The sequence below is a fragment of the Hippocampus zosterae genome, chromosome 6 (genome assembly GCF_025434085.1).
Source record: "Hippocampus zosterae strain Florida chromosome 6, ASM2543408v3, whole genome shotgun sequence".
Classification (NCBI taxonomy): domain Eukaryota; kingdom Metazoa; phylum Chordata; class Actinopteri; order Syngnathiformes; family Syngnathidae; genus Hippocampus; species Hippocampus zosterae.
In genome coordinates this window covers 15,535,210-15,559,603 of record NC_067456.1, presented here as the reverse complement: position 1 = coordinate 15,559,603, position 24,394 = coordinate 15,535,210, and the positions used below count along the sequence as shown (strand labels likewise).

The 24,394-nt window shown below is 40.4% G+C and overlaps 1 protein-coding gene across 1 annotated transcript in view; it reads left to right on the top strand.

Annotated features, from left to right (window-relative positions):
- Positions 1–24,394, top strand: part of si:dkeyp-14d3.1 (transmembrane protein 132C) — a 123,264-nt gene that overhangs the window by 10,756 nt on the left and 88,114 nt on the right. Inside the window, exon 2 of the mRNA XM_052068003.1 lies at positions 7,802–8,690. Within this exon, the coding sequence (XP_051923963.1) occupies positions 7,802–8,690 (889 nt within the window). The remainder of the gene's footprint in view (positions 1–7,801; positions 8,691–24,394) is intronic.

The following is a 24,394-nucleotide window of genomic DNA, read 5'->3' as shown; positions in this document are numbered from 1 at the left end:
TGGACGGATCTGTACAACTCTGACTTGCCCCGTTTCGCTCTACCTCAGGGGTACCCATTAGGTAGATCGTGATCTACCGGTAGATCTAAGACAGGTCCCAAGTAGATCCGAGGAGTGTCGAGGAGAAAAAAAAACAACAACCATTTGTGTGTTTTTGTACATGTTAGTAATATTTTTGTGTTAATGTACGCTGCACCCTAATCATCCTCAGTCTCATTTACATAAGCAAAAAAATAAAAAATAAAAATAAAAAATGAAATAAAGCAGGTAAATCTTAAATTTACAGTGGCGCCTGAGTACGTCACCGCAAGTTGTTTGCGCTCAGCAGTCTGCAATTGCAGCTTGTAATCAGAGCTGTTGCGCTCTATCTTTGATCGTTATTATTCTCATTCAGAGTTTGCTTCATGTACAATTCACCAAGGGCACGGGCAAAGAATAGGAATCTCGGAGGGCCCAGGGAAGCACTTTAAAACTGTACGTGTGAGCTACGATAGTTAACAGGCTGCAAAAGTGCATCGCACGCCTCAGTTTCAGGCTGTTTCTCATCATGGCGTTCTAGTGTGCGTGTGTGTGTGCGCGTGCCGGTAAGGGTAGATACCGGGATGTTAGTTGATGTAAAAGTAGATCTTCGGTCCAAAAAGTTTGGGCACCCCTGCTCTACCTCATTATAAACAAAAGTCACCCCTCTATGCTAACTGTTTGAAGTTATTAAATTTAATAAATAGCCTGTAACAAGTAGTCTGTTTGAGTTTTTCAAAGTCAGATGTCTTGACATTAGAGAGGTTTCAACACCATTTCCTACATGATGTCAAGCTACCGTGATGATTCTTAGAAATCTGTTTATACATCCTGATTTACAATATCGTTCTCCAATCAAAGCTCGTGTGCGGGATAATTCCGGGGCAGAGTTTATGTTTTAGTGTGTGGCGTAGCCTCAGGAATACTAATTGGTACACAGATATTTGCTTGTCTCAACCATGGAAGCCAAATACTTTCAGCCCCTTTGGCCCACGGCCATGTACACGGAATGGCTCAAAGGATGTGTTGTTTTCAGGAGGCTCTGGGCTTTTGCCTCCGACTCTGCCGTCCACTGTTGTGATAACACTGTTCCCGACATGTCACAGCACCTGGAGGCCATTCTCAGAAAACCCTTAATGACACCCCCACTGACCAGAGCAGCCACTAACAGTGATGTGATTTCTCCGTTCCTCTTTTTTCATCCAGTTTCCCCCAAATAGGCCAGTGGCTCAGTGTTGCAGTATTTATCCTTCATCGGTCGATATTCTTTAATCCCCGAGATGATGCTTTCTCTCATGAACTCAAAATAGCTCTTCCTTCCCCCAAGAGAAGGCAAAAGCCCATTACTCTTTATTACCTCTTAGCATCTTAAATGTGGCCATCCGTTTGAGGCAAAGCAACAAACACCCCCTCCAGTTCCCTTTGCAGCCTGCCAACATTATATACACACATGCACACGCACACACACACGACCTCATTTAAGATAAACATTAAGCAGGAGCAATAAGTGCACATTGAATTCTGCTCATGTCAAACATTAGGAAGCACATTCTTCGTTCAAAACTTCTCATTTTGGTGTTACGTTCCCCCTTGATACCTTGTATTTATCAGCCAGGCGGACTCGGCAGACTTCTGTCTGCCTGAATGATTCTTTTTCTATGCAGGGCGGTAAGGAGTAATACCATACTGTGTCATGTATTGATTTTATTTTTCTACACTCCTCTTTTCTTGAAATTTTCGGCTATTCAAAAGCATAAATCATCTCCAAATGATACCTGAAGGAAATATTGTATTTATTATTCTTGACTCATAGTCACAAATCCATCCATCCATCCATTTTCGGATCCGCTTATCCTCACAAGGGTCGATGGGGTATGCTGGAGCCTATGCCAGCTGTCTTTGGGCAGTAGGCGGGGGAAACCCTGAACCCTGGTTGCCAGCCAATCGCAGGTCACACATAGACAAGTCACAAATCCAATAGCGCTTATTCATTGAAAATGTGATTCAATGGGACGAGACAATTTTTTTCTCATCCTTCATTTCCGTCTTCTTTGGTTGTCAATACACACACAGTGTAATTGTTCAGTTAACTGGAATGAGACAATCTGGATTAAAAAAAATGTTTGATGGTCATTGGAAACTGAATACAATCCAGTAATGGTATAAACACATTTTTCTCCTTCCATCTTTAAAGCTATCACATTTGCTTTCTGCTGATTTCTGTTCAGCTTCTGAGCCTTTCCTCTGGTGAGTCGTGACGTGTTTGATGAAGCAGAAACTGACCATCCAGTCACCCGGACACTTATTCCACTGTGTCCACCTATATTATTTTGGAAATAGGAAGGAGGGACATGGCCCTCCCTTCTTTTCCTGGCGTCCCTCAAAGAGTTGGATGTTCATTTACTTTTCTTTTTGCTCCATCAGTCCCATTTCATCGACTACATAAGCTCACGCAGTCCCCCAGAGCTGGCCTAAGTAAGTCTCTGCCTGTATGATGCTTGGTAGCTACCGCTCATCTGAGACCTGCCTCCTCTCCCTCTGACCAACTTGTAACTGTCTTTGCAGGCTTACTGAATTTTCCTTTTAAAATAGCCGAGGCTTAGGCTACTCGGTTGTCATCAGCATTATCTCATACAACTGATTTTTCCCACCCCTTAGACAGTGAATAGATACCCTCAGGATGAATGAGGCTGCACCAAAAATTTAGGGAAGCAAACATTTTCAACAGAGTCAGCAAATCATCTTTTCGAAGTGCAATGATATTAACATAAAGAGAATGAGAACAGCAAATACGAAAATTTGATTTTTTTTTCTGGCTCAGCATTATGCGAGCTAGTATTTTACAATTAAATTCGATAGGATAGGTTAATTTAATTATGCATGCTGTGGATTACGATTTGTTAGCGGAATGTGGCATTTTTCTCTTTTTATTTCTATTCTGCACTGTTAGTATTATTCAAAACATGATTTATTTCAGAAATATGAATATCAAATGTGGTGTCTTCTGATATGTATAATTAATAGAACCGTTTACCCAACTAATGCCATTAATATTGCACCTTTCATTTGGTGCATTCAAAATTTTTGATACGGAACAAATCAACAGTCATCATATTGTCGTTCTCTTAAATTTGATTTTTAATATTCAATTGTTTGATGTTCATCCTCTGTAATACCTGTTGGATAAATGATTGAACAGTGATGCCATGTTGCCAGACAATAATGCAAATCGATGACCTGTTTGCAAAGTGGTCTGTTTTAAAATTTGCCTTGTTTGTGAATGAAAATGCCCACTGTTGTCAAGTGTGACTCCAGGCTTACAGGTTTTTATACAGGCCGGGCAATTCACACTCCAAACCAATATAATGCCAAACGAATCTATTCATCTGTGTTTTTTCTTAATCTACCAGTATTCATCTTTCTGACTTCGTTTACTATATTTGGGTTTTGATATTTTCAAGGAATATTCTTTTCTCGTCGCTTCAGTTGTCTCACTGACATTTTTCAGCTATTTTCCTGAACGAGGTTTGCTGATATGTTTGTTTGTTTGTTTGTTTATTGAACATAAAACATATACAGTAATAATTTGACAGAAAATAAGGTAGATAAAAAAGTAAAAAGAAAGAAATCAGTCTTCATTCAACACAGTTATTATGTTCAAGGGAGTAGGATGAAGTAAAAAAAACGTATCTAGTCCTACCCCATTATGTGTTTTTATCTACTAAATCATTTTTATATCAATCAGAAAAGAAAAAGTAAGAAGTCTCCATTAAGGCTCATACTTTACCCTTAACCTAAGTAAGTAAGTGTTAAGTAAGTGTTTTTTTTTTTTTCCAAGATGGCGCCCGAGTAGGCAGCCTTCGGCAAGTGCTCTTCAAGAGCCTTGCTTTTTTGTTCTTTTTTGCTGTTTTTGTCTTTTGTTTTGTCACATGTTGTTTGTTGTTTCATTGTGTGGACCTGATATGGACTGTTTTCAGCGCTTTTTGGCCACGACATTCGTCAAAGGAGCAGTATCTGTGCTTGGTGGTTGCGCCTTCTCGGCAGCACGCCTGTACCAGCACAGATTTTGATTGGGAGGAATGTCGGCGCCATTGACTGTCGGTGCTGGACAGACCTGGGGCGCTTGTGTTTTTTGCGCCAGTAATGGGCAGCATTTTTCACAACCCCGATTTGTTCAGTGGCTATGTCAGCGCTGTTGGACAGTTGGCGTTGGTGCGGCTGGATGGATGGCCGCTGAAGTTGAGGATGAGGAGAGAGGAGCGTTGGTGAAGAGCGCCGATGCGTATTTGGAACCGTGAGTTGCCGCTTGGAATTGAAATGGATTTCCATGGGACAGGAGAAGTGAACCAATCTCTTTTTTTGTCAATGGATGCTACAGCTTCTTGTTGACTTTGAAACTTAGCTTGTAGCCGACGTGTGCACATTTTGAGCATGACGTCTCTGATCCACTGGTTAAAGGCCACTTTGATTCTCTCCTCTTTCATCTCAAACCGCTTCAAACAACAAAGCGTGTGACGGAAAAGTGGTTAGGACTGCACGACTGTCTGTGTTTTATGTTATGTGTTGTGTTTATTATTTTACCTTATGTTAACTGTTTTGTAAAGCGCTTTGTTACAGCTGCCGCTGTTGTGAAAGCGCTATATAAATCAGCATGTATTGTATGTATTGTATTGTATTGTATTGTATTGTATTGTATTAACCGTGATATTTTCACAACTTTTGGTTTGTATCGGGATTATATACATCCTCACCCTGGCACTCTTGTGTCAATTTTCTCTTGTATTCTTAATGGATATTTCAATACCTTTCTCTATTTATCAACTTAGTTCTGATTTATCATTATATTTAATGTTTAGAATTTATCATTTTAACTCTGATTGGTGTAGGTTGTTTGTACTATTTTTTTGAATTTGTTTTTGAACTCAGCAAGCGATTTACTCATTTTTAGGTCCGTTTCGAGATTATTCCACAGATTAACACCTTTGCTAGATACACTTCTTTGCTTGATGTTTGTTCTTGTTTTGAGTTTTTTGAATAAGTTGGTACCTCTTAATTCATAGTTGATTTCTCGAATTTCAAAAAACTTCTGAATGTTTTGGCAGAGCAGGTTATTGTGTGCTTTGTACATTAATTGGGCGATTTTAAAGTCAACCAGGTCATAAAATGTCATCGTATTTAATTTGATAAATAGTGGATTTGTGGGTTCCGTGTATTTTGATCTATTAATAATTCGAATTGCTTTTTTTTGTAGTTTGAGAATAGGGAGTATGTTTGTTTTGCAGGCATTTCCCCATATTTCCACATACCGACTGCTGTCAGGCTGATGAATAAAAAATAACAATCATAATAATAATAATAATTAAATGATGTGAAGGAAAATTGTAAATACTACAAATTACTACTTCACATTGTATTTAATTGAAAGATGTTTGTTGTTTTTTTTATTTTTTTTTCTCTTTCTCCTTTCTTCTTTCTACATACATTCTTGCTGCTGGAGGCTGTAAATTTCCCCAGTGTGGGACGAATAAAGCATATCTTATCTTATCTTATCTTATATTTCCACACAGTAGGTCATGTATGGTAATAATAATGAAGTGTATAATGTGTACAAAGATCTCTTATTTAGCACTTCCTTGGTTTTGTAGAGGATCCCTACGGTCTTGGCTATTTTTCTTTTTACGTTATCGATATGTGGTTTCCAACATAGTTTTGAGTCTATTACTAATCCGAGAAACTTGGTTTCATACGCTCTTTCCATTTCAATTGAGTTTACCATAATTTTAGCTTGGTGTTTGATTGGTCTTGTGCCAAAAACAATTGACTTCGATTTTTTCAGGTTAAGTGACAATTTATTTCTGTCGAACCAGTTTTTTAATTTGTTTAATTCGTTTTCTACGGTTGTCAGGAGCTGTTTCAGATTTATTCCAGAACAGTAGAAAGTTGTATCATCAGCAAATAGGACACATTTAAATAGTTTTTAGACCTTGCAGATATCATTTATGTATAAGATGAATAGTTTTGGACCAAGCACTGACCCCTGAGGAACTCCGTGAGTGATTTTCAGTTGATTCGTTTTTTTATTGTTGAGTTGCACGTACTGATATCTGTTTTCTAAATAACTTTTTATCCATTTATAAGCTACACCTCTAATGCCATATCTTTCTAGTTTTTTCAATAATATACTGTGATCTATTGTGTCAAAAGCTTTTTTTAGATCTAGGAAAACCCCAACAGTAAATTCTTTGTTGTCTATATTAGTGGCTATTGCTTCCACAAACTCCATAACTGCCATATGTGAGGTAAAATGGTGTCCTATTGCTCTGTGACGTGTGCTATATGCTATGGTATTCACTGAAATGGCTGCATGTCAAAAAAGGATTTGCACCTACAACTCTCCATTTCATTTTTATTTATTATTTTTTTTATACAGTGGCTGCAGCTGTAACAAAACGCTTTACAGAGCATATTTGTACAAATGAAGCAAGCATTACAAATAATTTAGAGTAGATTTAGTGTATTGTTTTTAAAAATTTATTTAAATGGTATCAAATTTAAATTGAATTAATATAGATTTTGGAATTTTATTTCCTCATCTCCTCTGGACAAAATTGAATGAATTGTGCTTTCACACAAGACACAGCTTGTTGCTTTTCCTTATAATGCATATACAGAATACATTGGACTTCAAAATAGGTAGGCTCAGCAGTTTGACCACAGTATTACATCCTTGAATAAGCTCCACACTCGTTTCATGAAAAGCGCCCCTATTTACCACTGTGCTGTAATTTGAAGTAGGTTGGAGGGTGATTATTCTTGTCTGGATGATTTTTCTTCTTGCTGGTGTCATTATTATCAGAGCATTATCACAGCGGCCCTGCAGAGCTTAAAAAATGCCCCCCCTCTTAGAATTTCATTACTGTTTTGATAATGATTTTTTAAAATCACTTTTTAATCTAAAAAATAGACTCACCACCACCATTTGTGGTTGCTGCACAATGTTCATGAAATTTATGTTACACAATAGACCCTGGGTAGGCAAATCATGTCTATATACTGAATTCCATTCCTGTTTATTTTTGTACTTAGTAAACAGAAGGTGTTTACATCTGCTCCGAGGACAGTAAAATACAGCAAAATTGTGATGGCTTGATACCAGGAGCCTTTTCCTTTGCTTTGACTTGAAAGCTCAGACATAAGCGTAGTGATGTTACCCTGGGACACTGAGACAAGCCTTTGTTCCTGTCTGCGTTTACGCTCGCTGCATATTTGTTAGCCATGTAACGCCTACAACAATTCTTCTTGTCAACAAACAACTCTAACCTGCTGCTTGTTTGTTACTCTGTTGCTCCAAGATCATTTTCCCCTCAAAGGCAGCCTGGATCTGAAGCAATGAGGTGATGCTTGAAGTTGGAACATCACTACATTTGGGTTCAGGGTCAGCAGCTGCATTTTGTCACAACATACAATTACACCGGGTGATCAGTGGAAATAAATAATGTGGTAGATAATGAGGGTGTGGTGCAAACGTGTAATCACAGAGCAAATTGGAGTTTTTTTTTTGAGAAAAAAGTAAATTCTACCTTTTCTGATGTACAGTACATTCTGCAGTTTTTCAACCAGGAGCTTCTGGCACAATCTTATACTTTACTTGAATTCAACTTTAAGCTCATTGGAAGTATTTTGTTGTTGTTGTTGTTTTTTTTTAAGCGTACGGTATTAAAGTTTTACTGGAGACTGATGTCAGTCTAAAAATGTGACTCAACTACTCCCCTCTCTCCCGCAGTTGCCGACAGCCGAGTCGTAGAGGGATTGCAGAGATATACTTCGATCCCCACATATCTACCAGTCACCTACCAGATGCTCAACACTGACTTGGCTTTCTTTCTAAAGGAAAACAACCAAGACTTCATGAGGAACTCTAGCCAGATGTCACGCACCGAGTCTTTCTTCATCTACCAGGCCAGGAGTTTGCCCTCAGTCAACTCCAGCTATGGGCCACTTTCTGTGGAGCAACCGGTCCCCATAGAACTTCTGCAGAATCCAGGCTCCTTTCCCGCCTCTTCACTTTTTACGGTTAATTGGAAGGTTCAGACTTTTATCATGAATACCAAGATCCACCTGGCTAAGCCCAAAGTTCAGGTTCTATTTTACATTGCAGGCAGGGACTGGGATGACTACAGTGCCATTAACAAGCTTCCCTGTGTCCACATGTTTGCGTTTCATGAGACCCAAGAGGTACACGGCACCTGCCAGCTAAAGGGGGAGCTGGGGCTTTGCGTGGCTGAACTGGAACCCTTGGCCAGCTGGTTCAGCCCCCCAAGTGTCGTGCCAGGACGGCAAAAGAAACTGGAAGCATCTGAGGGAACCCCAGTGGAGCTCTACTACATCCTGCAATCCACAGAGAGAGGAGAGTGCCATTCAGAGGAGGTCAAGAAGGAAAATTTCCTCCACTCAAGCCAGGAAGGGCACTTTGGTTCTTATACTTCCACGCCTTTAAGAAGGATCGGCGGTGTGAGGCTCTACCAGAATTCCATTCCACTCCAATTGGCTGAACACAGACTGGATCATAATTTTATGGTTTTGGTGCCTGCCACACCCGTCAGTCGGAGAGAAACTGTCTCAGCCTATGTCACCGTGTCAGCCTATTCTGATGTGGAGATGTTCACTCTCAGGTAAGGAATAACCTTTTTTGTGTTGTTATTTGTCTAAAGTGTATATTTTTCCACGTTTCTGACACAGGTGTGTATTCTATTCAGGTGTGTAGTGCATCACAAGTTATTAGACACAGGCTAAATGGTTTTCTTTTTCCTCAGCACTTTTTTTCCCTTCCCGACATAAGCGGATCTTAATTCAGCTCAAATGCTGCCTGCTAAGAAAGGTCAATTTTTTTCTACCCTTCATCAAATAATGAATACGGGGGAACAATGAAGCTGTCTGACAAAATTAAGTAAAATACAATAGAAGTGTCTGATTGGCTGTGTGGACATTCTGAAGACAGGCAAGAGTTTGATGTAGTTTTTATGTAAACATATTGGGAAATCAAATTTATAGAATCTTCACATGGTGACGCAACACACATTGGGCTACATCTTTTTACACGTCTGATCATTTTTCATTGCATCTCTGATTTTCAGTTGAACTGCTCTAATCAAATATTTTTTGATTGTGTTGATCAAACCTGAGCTTATCATCTTTATGACACCAATTTTTGACACAGTTCTTCTACTGGAGCTCATTAAATTGTGCAGGTGTACCTGCAGTGCAAGCACGCAAGTTCAGTTGAAAATGTTTTCTCAGTAACTGCAGCACAACATAGTGGTGCTGTTGCCGCTTATCAACGGAAATGCTAATTTCAATATAGAATATATATAGATATATATATAGAATATATATATTTCAAATAGAAGGTTGTGGGGTTATGCTCCGGTGACACCTTCATGGTGGGGTAATTGCAGGGCACAGAGGAGTCAAAATTATCTGCATAATTAACGTGATAGAACTGAGGATGTCATTAATTAAAATACTGTCCATTAGTGTAACGACTGAAGCTGATGTTAATCATGCTGGTTAAGAACATTTCGGTCTAACAAACTCAGTGGAGAAGCTGCAGCATAAAGATAAACAATTTTTATACAGAACATAATTACAGTACTGTACATGTGAAACAAATGATTATAACAATATATTTGAGAGACAAAGCATGCTATTTGGCATCATTCAAATCTAAAGTGCAATTACATTTGTAGATGAATGGCTTCTGGTTTTTGAAATGTAAATGACATCATAACTTCTCCTCAGCTGCCGTTTAACTTGGCTGATCTTCGACCCACTTTTCTCCAGATTGTCACTACGTTTCTCCATTTTCTCGTTTTCTCTTCTATTATTTTCTTCTCACCGTTATTTTCTATTTTTCTTCTTTGTGCTACCGTTATTTTATTTTTATTCTTCGTGACGGGTTCACTTTGGCCTGCGGATTGAAATTCAACATTCGCTTCAATGATATCTGGCGCCATCTATCGTCGCGAATGGGTTTAATGTCTAGACCCCGAATATAAGACGGCCTTATTTCAATGCAAAAAACACTGACTGATATTCGAGCCAATACGGTCATTACCAACTTTTTCTGAAAAAAAATTATGCCACGTAAAACTTAATTTTTCAAATAGGATACCGTAACTCTGAGGGGATGTGAATTATTTATTTCAAGAGCCAAACAAGCAGGCTGACCACCGAGGGAATTGTTGTGATGTTTTTATTTGGCAGCGTGTAACAGCGGGCACAGGTTGGTCGTCTGAAAGTGACAGATACGCACAGGCCGGTGTGGGTCTCAGTGATAAGAATGTCCTTGTATATGCATTCATTAGGAAACTTAATCGCACGCGCGTGGAGACTTTGATCTCTGCATTCACAACATCATTATCGCCTGTGTACAACACAGCTCTGTGACAGACATTGTTAGCTGGGCAGCCCTGGATTGCTGGAGCCAGTCAGACCTTCTGCTGCTCTCAAAATGCTCAATATTCAATAACAAGTTTGACACATTTCGAACAAAATCAAAGGCCAGAGTGTTTCTCTTTAGTATACTCGAATAACAGCATGACTGAGTAGAGCACAATTCAACCTAAATTCTAGTAGTATTCTGGAACTATTTGCCTTAAGTGTCACACAAATTGTGGGCAGTATCATCATCTTCAAAAGTATTATTCCAATTGCTTTCTCTGGGGGTAGGGACATTTTATCTGAAAGAATGATAATTTGTTAAAAGGAGTCTTAAAAGAAGCACAAGAATGGTGAAGTTAGCAGACTCACGTAAAGCAGTAAAGAGAGTAAAGTCCAAGCGTTCCTTCTTTAAAAACGTGTTTAGTGCTGTTGCTAGTTTTATTTTGATAAGCCTTTCTTGGGTCCCAAGACAAGAAGGCGTATTCGAGTGAGTACAAATAGTGGTGCCTTGAGATACGTGTTTAACTGTCTCGCATCACAGCAGTGCACAACGATGGCTGAACCGATTTAAATGGATTAAACTCAAAAGTGTTTGGGTTTAAAAAAAAGATTGTTGATTTTAGGGCCCGGTGAAATGGACTAAACTACAAATGGAATACCTTCATGGAAATGGTATTGTCACAATACAAATACAAGTGTAAGAATTATAATGGGAGTATTGTATTTCTGAATGAATTGAATGGTCCTGGCCGGTGTTGTTTTTCTCATCTCGTATCTCTTTATGCTGTTGTTCTCCAGTTTCAGCTCCAAGTTCATTTTGTACTGCTCCTTTGCCTCCTTGGGTTGGATTGTTACTTCCTTCTGCATATACGTGACCTCCTTTAAATCACCATCTTTGAAGGCCTTCTTCGAAGTCTCGGCACTCTTTGGCTTTTTAGATGCCCAGTTTGCTGGCTTTCTACCGAGGTGGCAAGCTGAATTTAATTTGATTGACTCAACGCTCAGTTTATAGGCTTTGTCATTCAAAACTTTGAGACTGCATTTGAGTGTTCTCTCTTCACTTTGGTTGTTGGAATATGAAGTACGAGCTGCTTTTAATTGCAAACTCCTCAATATATTTCTATTTCGTGTCTGGTCCTCTGTCATGCAAGTCATCCACAGGAGATAAGTGACGTCATTTAGGAGCGCCAGGCTGTGGATGTATTTTAAAAGCAGATTACATAAGATGTTTGCTATCTTTAAGCATTTTCATTGCGGCATTAAAGCTGAAGTCCAGTGAGGAGTTGAAGTGGAGGGGATTAATGGCCCTATTTTAGGCAGGTTTATCTTCGGCATGTTAAAAATCATTTTAATTTATTGTTTCAAGAATGCTGATCATCCTTTGCCCTTGAGCCTCACAAAGAGTCCAAACATTAAACTCAAACACAGAATGTCACATTTCTGTTTTTATTTGTGATTGTACATTGTTGCAAAAATCATTTGTATTGTGTTGAACGTAAAATTGAATTGAATATTTGAGTATGCGGATTAAAATGTATATACAGCATATATATATTTATCCATCCATCCATCCATCCATCCATTTTCTGAACCACTTTATCCTCACTAGGGTCGCGGGGCGTGCTGGAGCCTATCCCTGCTGTCTTCGGGCAGTAGGCGGGGACACCCTGAACCAGTTACTAGCCAATCGCAGGGCACACAGAGATGAGCAACCATCCGCGCTCACACTCATACCTAGGGACAATTTGACAGCCTGTTGTGCATATTTTTGGAATAGGACGCCCTATAGGCCCTATAGGGCGGCCCGGTGGACCAGTGGTTAGCGCGTCAACCTTGGAGTGCAGAGGTACCAGGTTCAATTACCGATCATCCTGTGTGGAGTTTGCATGTTCTCCCCGGGCCTGCGCGGGTTTCCTCCAGGTACTCCGGTTTCCTCCCATATCTATCTATCTATCTATCTATCTATCTATCTATCTATATATACACCTGAAAAAACATTTAATATTTTGTTTTGGTCAATACACTACTGTGTTGTTTACGTAATAATCGAAAAAATAAGGATGACTACTTAACGGATTTCACTTATCACGGATTCTTTTTGGAATGTAACCCCCGCGATAAGCGAGGGATTAATGTAGTTCTATTTGCGACTTTGTCTTTGGGCACACAGCCATACAGCAGCAGTGTTTTGATTGTTAATAAAGGAGAGTTCACTGACTAATACCTCTGTAATTCATATTTGACGCTGGAATATGTTAGGGTACCCTAACATGACATTGTGCTACAATGTAAATCTAAATCACACCGCAATCTGTGTGCTGGATTAGTTTTCAGACATAAGTTTCCCTTATGTCAAGAATGGAATAGGGCACCATCTGACAAGAGGTCTGACTCAGACCGGATGGAGTGTGGATCCCACAAACGCAGACTCAGATAAATGGTGATAACAAAAGAGGTTTCTTTACAGAAAAGCAAGACACCGACAAAGTAGTCAACCAAAATCGCTGATGACAAAAAGGCAGGAAAAACAAACGATAAGAGAAAGCGCTTGCCAATTGCAAGGAAAGAACGATCACCGTGAAAAATACAAAACGCAATTAGGTTAGTTCAATCACACAAAACCAAAAACAAATTCAACCAATTAACAAATAATCACAAACCAAAAATTCTATCATTAGGAGAGCAACTAGGAACAACAACGAGAGCTCTTGAAAATAGCACTTGGGCATAAGCAGCAAATGAGCACTAATCCGACAAAAGAGACAAGAAATCAGATTCCTTAAATAAGCAGCCACTTGATTGCCTTGATCAGACACAGGTGCACCGCTTAAGGGTGACACCCGACACTCCACCTGGTGCTGAAACAAACAAAAAAACAAAACAAAACTGAGCAGAACAGGACACCCGCCACAACGTGCCTCCCTTTTCTTTCACCACCGTGCTGCCACGAAAGGCATGTTTGCAATCGCATTAAGGATTTGGGGTGATATGCGTCCTAACTTGCAGACTCTGTTGTTAACACCTGCTTGCCATGACACCTCATTAGCCATAGTGCTTCTGTTTACATCACAGATGACCCGGCTTACTACTACTGCTCATATACGTCACAGACAGGCAGATGGCCAGCAGGAGCAGTGAGTGATGAGCATGGGCATCTTTGCTTCAATGAATAAATAAATAAAACGACTGACAACCGCAACATTCAAATTAATGGTTGGCAATGTTGACGTAGTTATCATTAGTTGACTAATCTTAGTAGGTTATAGGTTATAATGTCTACACATGCTCGATATGAGCAGAATGTCTTCAGTGAGCAGATTCTGTACAGATGCAAGTACGGGTAACTGAAAAGAAGAAAATACACTGAAAGACCATTTTGTACATGGTGGCCATTTAATACTGCAAGTGATTTAAAATCCATTATCATAATTTGAATTTTTTTTCTGGTATAACTATGTGAGCAGTCTCGATATAGAATGGTATTGATAATTAATTATAATCTCTTAGTATTAGGTCATTCATATGCAAATTAAATGCAAGAAGGAAATTGTATTTATTTCCCCTCGTAGTCTCTCGTGGCATGATGATAGAAAAAAAGGTCCTGCTTCACCTTGTTGTCACAAGAATTTAACACATTTCAAGTTAAAGATGAGAGGTCTGTTAGCTACAAACGTGTATAAAGGTGCACAAGTGCAGCACATCTCAGGTTTATTGAATCACATTGGGTGTACAAAATAATCTATTTTCATGAAATCCTTCTTGAACAAGTGTATTGAATTACGTGGAATTTTGTGCATTTGCCAGATAATACCATGCGTGAGCCTGGTTGCAAGTTTGCGCCCATTTTTGTAAAAGGTCAGAGTATTGTTTTCTTCACTTAAGATGATATGGTACCCCTCAGGAATCCATTCTATGACCCAGTCTTTTTTAATATGCCTTACTGTCTAATTTATACAGTGTCTAGCTAAATTTGTTGCTGAAACCGTTTAACATACAGCAGAGAAACCCCCAAAGACTGGATCCATGTTCCCACAGTTACCGGTTGAATTACCGTACACCTATCATTTGGTTTTGCGAGTACCGAAATACCTAGACGTCTAAACTTAACACATACATCCAAGGTGAGAGCTGATTCAGATTGGATCCATGAACCTTGTTGCTTCTGAACCTTTTGATGTTCAACAATTAACACCCCTATGCTTTTGGTATCAGATTCATTCGCTGAATCAGAATCATAACCTGAATGTGTGCAAACTACTTTGTAAATACTGTATGCCCCTTTCCTTCAGAATGTTAAGTTGGTCCTGAATATCTTCCCCATTATCCATAATTGGATATTACAGTGGTGAAGATATTGATCGATGGAAGCGCTTAGTTTAAATGGTTTTGTTGTACAGTCTCCGTCCTTCTGTCTGAAATAAATGGAGTCCTGTGGGACCTGGGCGGTGATAATGTGGTCCATGCTTGCTGGAAATTGTTGCTGCTAGTTCGGATATCCAAATTGTAATGGTCGTGGTTGTACTTTCAGTGTTTATATTTGCATGCAAAGTGGAGGTGGAAGCTTTCCTGACGTGGGTTCTCAGTGTGCAAATCCAATGTGTGTCGAACAGAGCCCTCGGGGTCCGTGTCATCCGTGACCCTGTGCTTAATTGGCCGAATATTTTGTGCATGTTAGAAAAATGCTGACATTTTGCTGCATTTTCTTCCAAGGGAAAAACATGCCATCAACTGCTATTTTTGATGTCGGTTTTCTTTTTAAAAAAAGGCAGTGTATTTGTGCAGCGTATTTACACACGTTCACCAACCATTGACATAACACTGAGCCTCATTCTGGGATCGATGATCAAAGAACAATGTGAAAATGTGGGAAGCATCAATCTACTGCACGATATTTTTTTTTCATTGTCTCACCTGTGTTTGCATATCATGCATTCTGATATTCAGCAAACGCATACTGTATGTTGCATTACCAAATTAAGTGTAATATCATTGTATTGTATCTTCTTTGTTTGTGTTTGTGTGCATATACTGATAAATACCAGAAATGAAATGATGAAATCCAATTCTTTCCCTTCTGGTTACCCTTCTTATTTTGAAGTTGAACAACCCCCCCCAACCCCCATTTCCATCTGTTCCGAATGCCATGCCTCCATTTTGAATCAAATTTGCGGATATGAGACAGTTGCTTTATAACTCACATAATCATTATTTTTAAAAGCCAAGGATGCTGGTTGAACTTTAAATGCATCCAAAACAAAAACAGTCGAACTTGAATCCATGTCAATGTACAAGTAATAATTTTGTGGCTTCACTGTCAGAACGTCCCTTGAGTGAAGACACCCCTCCTCTATACAATTAAAATCAGCGCTGCTCAGAATATTTGTCTGATTCCTTTTGGTGACTCCTGGCATGTTCTTCTCTTCTCATTATGTTATACCAGTTCTCTGATCTCATCTTTTTTTTTTCCTGAACAAAAATTGCAAAAATCCAAAGGGAAATGCATAACACAGCACTGATGCCGGCGGAAAGAAAGTTCTCAATATTCACTGACTGAAGACGTGCTGATGCCATGTAGTATGACAGTTCGAATGTTTTTTTTTGGTCAAACTTTAAATTTCAGCCCTAACATTTACCCTCTAATAACTCGGAATACTTTATATACCAATAAGTGCAAAATATTGGGTTCTCAGAGCAGCATGTCATGTATAGCGCAGGGTTACACCTTTTGCCATGTAAACATCCCATTATAAATGAAGTATAACACTAATTGGAATTTTTGATGCCCTCTGTCTGGTGGGATATTCACTTTGTCTTTGATTTAGTCCCCTTTTTATCGTATAATTAACCACGAAGCAAAGCTAAAGACTAAGCATTGCATTGTTGATGAACAGCTACTTGTAATTTTTTTTTTTTTTATTGTCCGTCTGTTCATCAACGTAATGAGACAGCATTGTCTACACTGGGTACATTGCATTTGGAACTACTTTAATTTCCTTTCTGGAGATGAATGCTGAACATGGCCTGAGGTTAAGTTCTTTCGGATTCGATTACATTGTAACTGAGGACATGACTTAGCATCAAGTGTCTGAATTTCCTTGACTGCACTCACTCACCGACGTTTATCTGTGAACAGAGGAGATAAGCCGGCTTCTTCGTCGGCCCAGCATGATATTGCATACAAACATGCTGACAGTGACATTATGAACAAGCAGTAAGGTCGGCAACTTTATCAACCGCAATTTGGACTTGTCACGTTTGAACATTTGATAATCGCTTAGTTTTTTTTTGTTGTTGTTTTTTTTTTTAGTGCAGCGGGTAGCTTGTATTCTCATGTATTGCTTGAAATTGGGTCTCACCGATGGCGCTGCATGGAAATGTGATTACCGGTCATGCTAAGAAGAGCATGAATGGCTGCACTAAATGTAATTGCCAGAGGAAAAGGCAGGGAAGTACAAAGGCAGTGAATGCAAATCTATATTGTTGCGAAAACCATTCCAATTCATCCACCATTCTTTGCCAAGACTATTTGGGCCTGCAATAATTAAACAAAGGCATTAGTAATGTTCAAATTCAGAATATACTGTATAACTATTGCAATCCCCTTTCTAAAATGGCAATTTATTCATGAGGTATGTCAAAATATCCAAATGAACAAAAATCCACACTTCTTCTCATTATCAATGCTGTCCTTTTATGCATATTAGGTGCTGCGAGCTACTATTAAACAACAGCAAACCAACGCACTTAAAATGTGTCCACGATATTTGTCCATGCAAGAAAAATACTGCCTCATGATTTTTGTCAAGTTTGCCATTTTGATAAATGATTGTAACATCAACCGGCTCCTGAAATGCGAATTGAAGCATAGTTCTATATGATCAAATTGATGAATGTTCAAAAAAAAATGTAAAGAAGGGGCAGCCCCTTCTTTACATTTCATCCTCCTCTTCCTATAATAATCTGTGGAAGAAGCTGTTATTAAGAGTTATCATGTGACCCTGATCTCATAAAATCGGAAGCTCGAATGTGAAACTACTTACAGATTAGATTTTATGCCGGGAATCTGGGAAGGAATCATGTAATATTTGGCTTGCATTTTAAAACCTTGTTTCAACAACCAACGCAAGGAAAATGCTGTCATAATAATTGAATCATGCAGTTGCTTGACTATTCTATCAGATCAGACTGCAATGCCGTTTTGTCTGCTAGAGGTAGTAAACAGCCCTCACATTTACTGAGCAACCAGTGGTTTGACTCCATGACGTGTCTCATTTTCCACACATACTGTACTTCTAAGTGTGCTGCACATTGGACTGATCAACAATGGCAGTCAATTATTTGTTAAGATCTTTTCTGTCAGACTGTTACTGCCTCCTTCTTATCCACTTAATCAGTGCTGCTTCAGTTTAACCGACAGTTTTCACCACTCCAGCGCCAGTAGATATTTAGATGGATGCACTTGTGACCAGTCCTTCCTTATAGATGCATCTTCACGATAAGAGATGATTGCTCCCATTTTCCCTTGCAGCTCATTGCACGTTTCTTTTGTTTCACTGCCACTTACCTTTTTATCAGTGTGGGCCGACATGTAGAATACAATGGCTCCTTACGTGGCAATGCGCCATGATCTGACATTGGGCAAGGGGAAGCAGAGCAAAGTGGATGATGGTCCGAGTGGCTCAAGACCGAGGGAGATGAACCATGGGGGCCTTATTCCCAAATCTCATGGGCTTCCCCTACCGCAGGAAACTCAAGGATTCATGACTGACCAGATGGTCACATGTGCGTGTGTAATCACAGTGGCTGGCTTAGTGTGGGGCTAAATGGAAGACTAATGGGACGTGCGTGCAGGGCTGACGTGCTCCAAGGAAACCTGCTCCTTCTCCCTCCACCTGTCATCCATCACTGATCCTGGAAGATAGTTGTCCCATGGTGATGGGGGTGGGGGTGGGGGGGTGCAAAAGAGCAGTACAGTTGTGAGGTGTCTAGCGGCTGGGGCTGGGCACAGGGACAAGGGCCGATTAAGGCAGTGATGAGGGTGCCACTTATGCACTCAGACCAAATGCAATAATGTACATCCTGCGAACAGGTTGAAATTGCAAAATTAAAATGCAATGCTTTCATTTTAATTCTATATAACCTCCTAGGGGATGAAAGTGATTTACTACAGTAACTTAGTATAACAACGATGTGAATGAATGGCTTAGAAACTCACGGTTAGGAATGGAGCTTTCCCTTGGCACATTTTGGCTTTGTGTCTGCATAAACGGTGCATGTTTTTTTCCTTTTTAACGACTGATGTTCTTTTTTTTTTCCCCACGTGGAGCTTTCAGATGAAACTTTTCATATAATCATTTAGTATGGTTTTCTAAATGAAACGACAGGCGCCTTTACAAGTGCACACATTACACTCTTGTGCACGCCCGCAACAAAAGCCAGTGAAATGGCTTTAGAATGTCCTTTTATAGCAGCAGAGATAAGAGTTCTCTTAAAAACAGATGTCACCTTGAAGGCAAAGAAAAGAGATTATGGATTTTTTTGATCACCTTTCTACAAGGACTACTTTACCAAACCCTCAGGCGACATGCTCTTCAAAATCGGCGGCATTAATCAGATAGACGCACGCCTCGAACATTTGTGCTTATCATAGCAGTTAGATAGAACTTGAACAAGTCATCCAAAAACCACAGTCTGATTCAAATGTAAAATAATAATGTGCAGGTTAAAAACAGCAGCCTCAATACAGAAATGTAAAAGACCAGCCGAATGATTTTTACACACACACACACACGCACACACACACACACACACACACACACACACACACACACACACACACACGCAAGAGGATGTCTGTGCATACAGCCCTATGTCCTCTAGTCGGAAGGACACCTGCGCTGGTGGAATGACAAAGAGCTTTCTGCCCAGAGAGCTGCAGGGTGAGTTCTGACAGGTGAGTCTATGGGCCGTCCTCTGCTCTTTGACTTGTGCGCAGGAGAAGGACAGAACTTCCACTGGCCACTTTAATGCACTGTCTCCTGGTCTGTGATAGGTTCTGACACCTGTCAATAGAAGTTCACTGACGTTGGTCGCCTTGACCCGTGGTGATAATGAACTCAGTCCATTAAATTTGGGTCAAATAATTGTGAGCTGGAATAGAAGAAATGGAAAGGTAATGCTTTTTTAATAACAGCAGTTAGATTATGTCCTTTGGTGCCTTATCAAAGGTTACCAAATGCTTGAGGTATAATCAAAATTCAACTCAACCGTTCTCAACCAAATCATCAGTCATGGTTGTCATATTGTAATGAGAAGCTTGTCACTTTGAGTGTCCATACTTTCTATGGTGTAGAAGAGTCGACACGGACTGTGTAGCCATCTGGACACGTTATCAGACAGCAGCTGCATTGTTGTGTTGGTCTCTATGCAGCATCATTTCAGCACAGCAGGAAGAAGGTTGGAAAGCACCAAGACAGAACCAATGGTTAAAAAGTGTTTTATCTTTCAAAGATGAGAAAAATTGCTTCACTGTGGGGTAGGCTGAAAGTGGGCCAGAGTTGAGTGGGAACTGGGTGAGGTTGAAGTGGAAACCAAGGGGAAGTTGGAGTCGAGGGAAAGGGCTTTTCATTGAAATCCCGCAAAGAGGAGGGATGAGGTGATGATTGAATCGTGTTGGGGGAGCTACAAAAATACAAAAGAATACAGCTTGGTCAATTCAACAAAAATGCAAATTTGGAAAGCACCTGTCCACTTTCAAGGTATTCTTGAACTCAATGATTCATGAAATGCCGGAAGGAGCAGACAGCAATCTTGTCATGTCTACACGGCCACCGTGAGCCTGTTTTTTGTGAGAATTTAGCTGGATTTTGCAACATGTTTAAATTAGCCGGAAAATCTGGTTTCCTTGTATTTCACGCTGTTCTTGTCATTCGTTTGGTACAAATGTATAATGTTGCATATCATTACTTGTCACAGCACAAGATTGATACGCCAACGTTACCTATCAATACTGTGCCATAACACACACTTGCTCAAGAGTTGGATATCGAGAGGGAACAACAGAAAATACATTCTGCTCAGTCTGGCGCATGGTTCTTGTTTTCTTCAGTTATTATCAAAAACCCTGTAGAATATTTTTTATTGCTCTGAAATCTTTTTGAAGTTAGCAGTGTTAAATTAGTTATAGGTAGACTTCTCTTGGAAACATGAAGTGGCTACAGATACCAGATGATGTTCTTTCCCCTTGCAATGGCAACTTTAAACTTCATACAATGCTGACCATGTGCACTAATAAATAAAAGAGGTGTTCATGTATTTTTAGCTCAGTTTTAAATCAACGGATCTGAATATGGAACATGTCCAACAAAAACCATGTACAGTCACAGTGGAACCTTTTATAAAGTGGCTGATTTTTCCATTAAAATGAATGACAATACTATCAAATGAATTGCAGTGTAGGAACAAAGTCACTTTCGCACCCGGTCGGCGCAGATGCCCACTGCAGATGCCCAGGAGCAGATGTCAGGGCCCCTGGCCGATGCGGCCAGCTGTAAATTAGCACAGGCGTTGAACTGCCGTCACCCTGCTAGATTGCCTACCCAGACCACAGCTTGGGTGAAGCATGGTCAGTAGGTCCAGCGCACGCTCAGGCACGCCAAAAAGAGCTTCCTGGAAGAAGTGATTTTCCAAAGGCTTCCTCATAGTACAACCGCTTGCACTTTTCATTGTCTTAGGAAGCATACTGGAGGATCATTTTGAGTCAACATATCATGATACCGGTTTGTGTATGAGTGATTGATTGTAAGAGAAAGCGTAGCAATCGTCATCCGTTAGAACAACAGGCGTCCGTGACAGACTGACGGACCTTCCATCATACTGACGGAATGCCCACCTCTGGAAAATAGAGCCCTCTCTGGAGGTGCAACGTGAATGAAAAACAACCGGTGCAGAGTGTCATCTGCCTTTCTCCTCAGTCATTTGGGATAGGCTCAAGGTTTCCGCGACCTTGAACAGGATTAAGTGGGATAGAAATTTAAAGGGTGGACGATGAAGACAGCTGTCCCGGTGGTGACTTTTTTTTGTTGTAGCAGTAACAAGAAGTCTTCCTCTAATTCATTATGTAAACAAGGGCCAGCAAGTGCAGCGACTCCCTGCATTTTAGGTGTCAGTCCTGCAGATAATGATTTGATTCCTCAACAGCCGATCCAATTTACTCTCCATGCTACCAGGCCCTGCGTGGCTTTCTATGGTTGTGCAAGATTTGAAGTATTATAGCGATACATTCGCAGCCAGTGTCTCTTTCAAATCTAATTGACTTGCGGTTATAAAAAAAAAGGTGCCAGCACAGCCACTCTACGAAAAGAACAGACGGCTGTCGCTGTGGAAGAAGCAGCCCCACTTCACTTGACATCACCGGCGAGCTTTATTGCCTTTTATCTTGTGAGTCTTCCAAATGAATATTTAAGGCCCACTCATGCCGTTTAAAGCTTGCAAAAAGTTGGTAACAAGACAGCTCGATACAAGAGATAGCAGAGCTCTCGTGGTGTAAAGCCGTGGCCCACTTGCCTGCTTTCAGCTCTTTCCATCCATCTGATGTTCTATTGCTTTTGTAATGGGAACATACCACTGCTATAGTTCAAATGACTATAGCCATTTGCACATCTCCCGCAGCCCTCTCTATCACCTCTTTGCTGTCTCATTTAACAAAGCTGTTATTGTTTTATCTCTTAGTCCGTTGATGTGTCGCCAAGGTGGGCGGAAAGTGCTCTCACTGCTTCCTCTCTAAAGGTCATTGAGTCATGGGTGAATTTTGTGCATCAGATGACTGACAGCTAATTTTCATCAAAGGAGCAGCCGTGGGTGAGGCGTCCCAGAGTGCCTGGAAGGGGGGGGGTTGTAGGTTGGAGGGGTGCACTCTTCTCTGAGTACTAAGCTACTGTACTCACTCACTTATTGCCTGCTCATGTGGTCTTGGATCTGTACTTGGAGTCTACGAGAGTCAAGCAATTTTTTTTAGGTTTGGAGAAGCTGTGTCAGATTTTTGCTTTATTCTCTTTTGAGCACAAAGCGGCCAGGACAAACAATCTAAACCAAATGTGGTTGGGTGGACATTAAAACCATCCCTTTGTACAGTGGTCTCCCACCTTTTTTGTGTCACGGACCGGTTGAGACAAGTCCATGTTGTTTGTGAATCGGCCACCATTTTTGTCATCACTTTTAAATTGCCAGTTTTAAAGCGCTACTGACAACAAAGATAATCATTGTGTAATTCAACATTTTATTAACATTCATTCATTTCAAAGAGTTTTTCTACTGCACAACAAATGTAGAATAAAATCAAATAGCACAGTGAACTATGAAGAAATGGATCAATTCGGAAAAATAAATATGCCCTATAATGTATAACCATTTTTTAAGTGATGATCCTACCTACAGTGTTTGAATCATTGCTAGTTGCAAATGTGACTGATCAAAAGGTGACACGACCGATTGCTGTTTCTCTGCTTAGGCATTTGGCTGACCAAAGTGGACCCAGAGTGAGTTTTTTGACTTTTCATATATAATTCCAATGCTGCCATTTTACGCTGGGATGGCGTCTCTTAGTTTCCATAGCAACCACTTTTCAGTGGCGACATTGATTTTCGAGAAGGGTCACCTGGTCTATTAAGGAGAAAAAAACGTTATACAGTAGAAGAGGCATTAAATCTACTTCAAAATATTGACAAGCCTGAGTGGTCACTGGGTAGCTCTTCCAAGCAGCCCCCTCGTGAAGAGAAGCCGTGTCGCCCACTCCACCAATAGTGGCAACCTAGTTCAAGATATTATTAGCTTATCGTAAAATATAAGCTGTCAGATGTGATAGACATTCAGAAGACCAAAAAGCGCAGGCATTTAGCAATATTGAATTTATTTTGTCTTCTTTTGTTTATTTTACAGCCCTTAAACCGAAGGCAACTTTGCCGAAAACCCCAGTGGAAAGGTGGACCCAAAGTTAATTTTTAGCGATTCTTGAACCATTTGGAGTGTCAGCATAGTTTGGTCACTTTTTGAAATATTCACAATGTCACATTTTGAATATTTCTCCCGTACAGGAAGAATTAGTGAAAGTGCTCCTATCACTGAACTATGGATGTTTGAAAACAGAAGAAAAAGGCGAATCTTGTGTCCGTCTAATTTTCTTATATTTTCTTATATACAATATCTGCCTTGAAAATGGATTTAGAATGTTGATTAGGACTTCAAAACACTACAGGATCAAAGCTTAAATCTCCCCATGCTTCGGTTCAAATTTGACAATTGTAACATGTAGGGTACCATTCAAATCGCCAGAAACTCAGCTTTTAAAAGATGTATAACGTGTTCATACATGTCGACATGCATCAGCGTACGGGGCCATCCTAACTCTAAGGGGCTATTCATCCATCAATTTTTCAATCTGCTTATCCTCACAAGGGTCGCAGGGGGTGCTGGAGCCTATCCCAGCTGTCGTCGGGCAGTAGGCGGGGGACACCCTGAACCGGTTGCCACCCAATCGGAGGACACACAGAGACGAACAACCATCCGCGCTCACAGCCACACCTAAGGACAATTTGGAGTGTTCAATCAGCCTGCCATGCATGTCTTTGGAATGTGGGAGGAAACCCACGCAGGCACAGGGAGAGCATGCAAACTCCACACAGGGAGGCCGGAGCTGGGATTGAACTCGTACCTCTGACCTGTGAGGTCGACGCGCTAACCACGGACCACCAGGCCACCGTATTTAACTACAAGGCAATTATTCCTTGAACTGTGTCACCACTTTCAATGGAACGGGCGAGATGGCTTCGCCGGGGTGAGGCTGCTCTTGCTGCTCAGCACGCTATCAAGTGACCACTCGACCTTGTCTATATTTTGTAATGCCTTTTCTACTGTAACTTTGTTATGGACCAAGGAAATC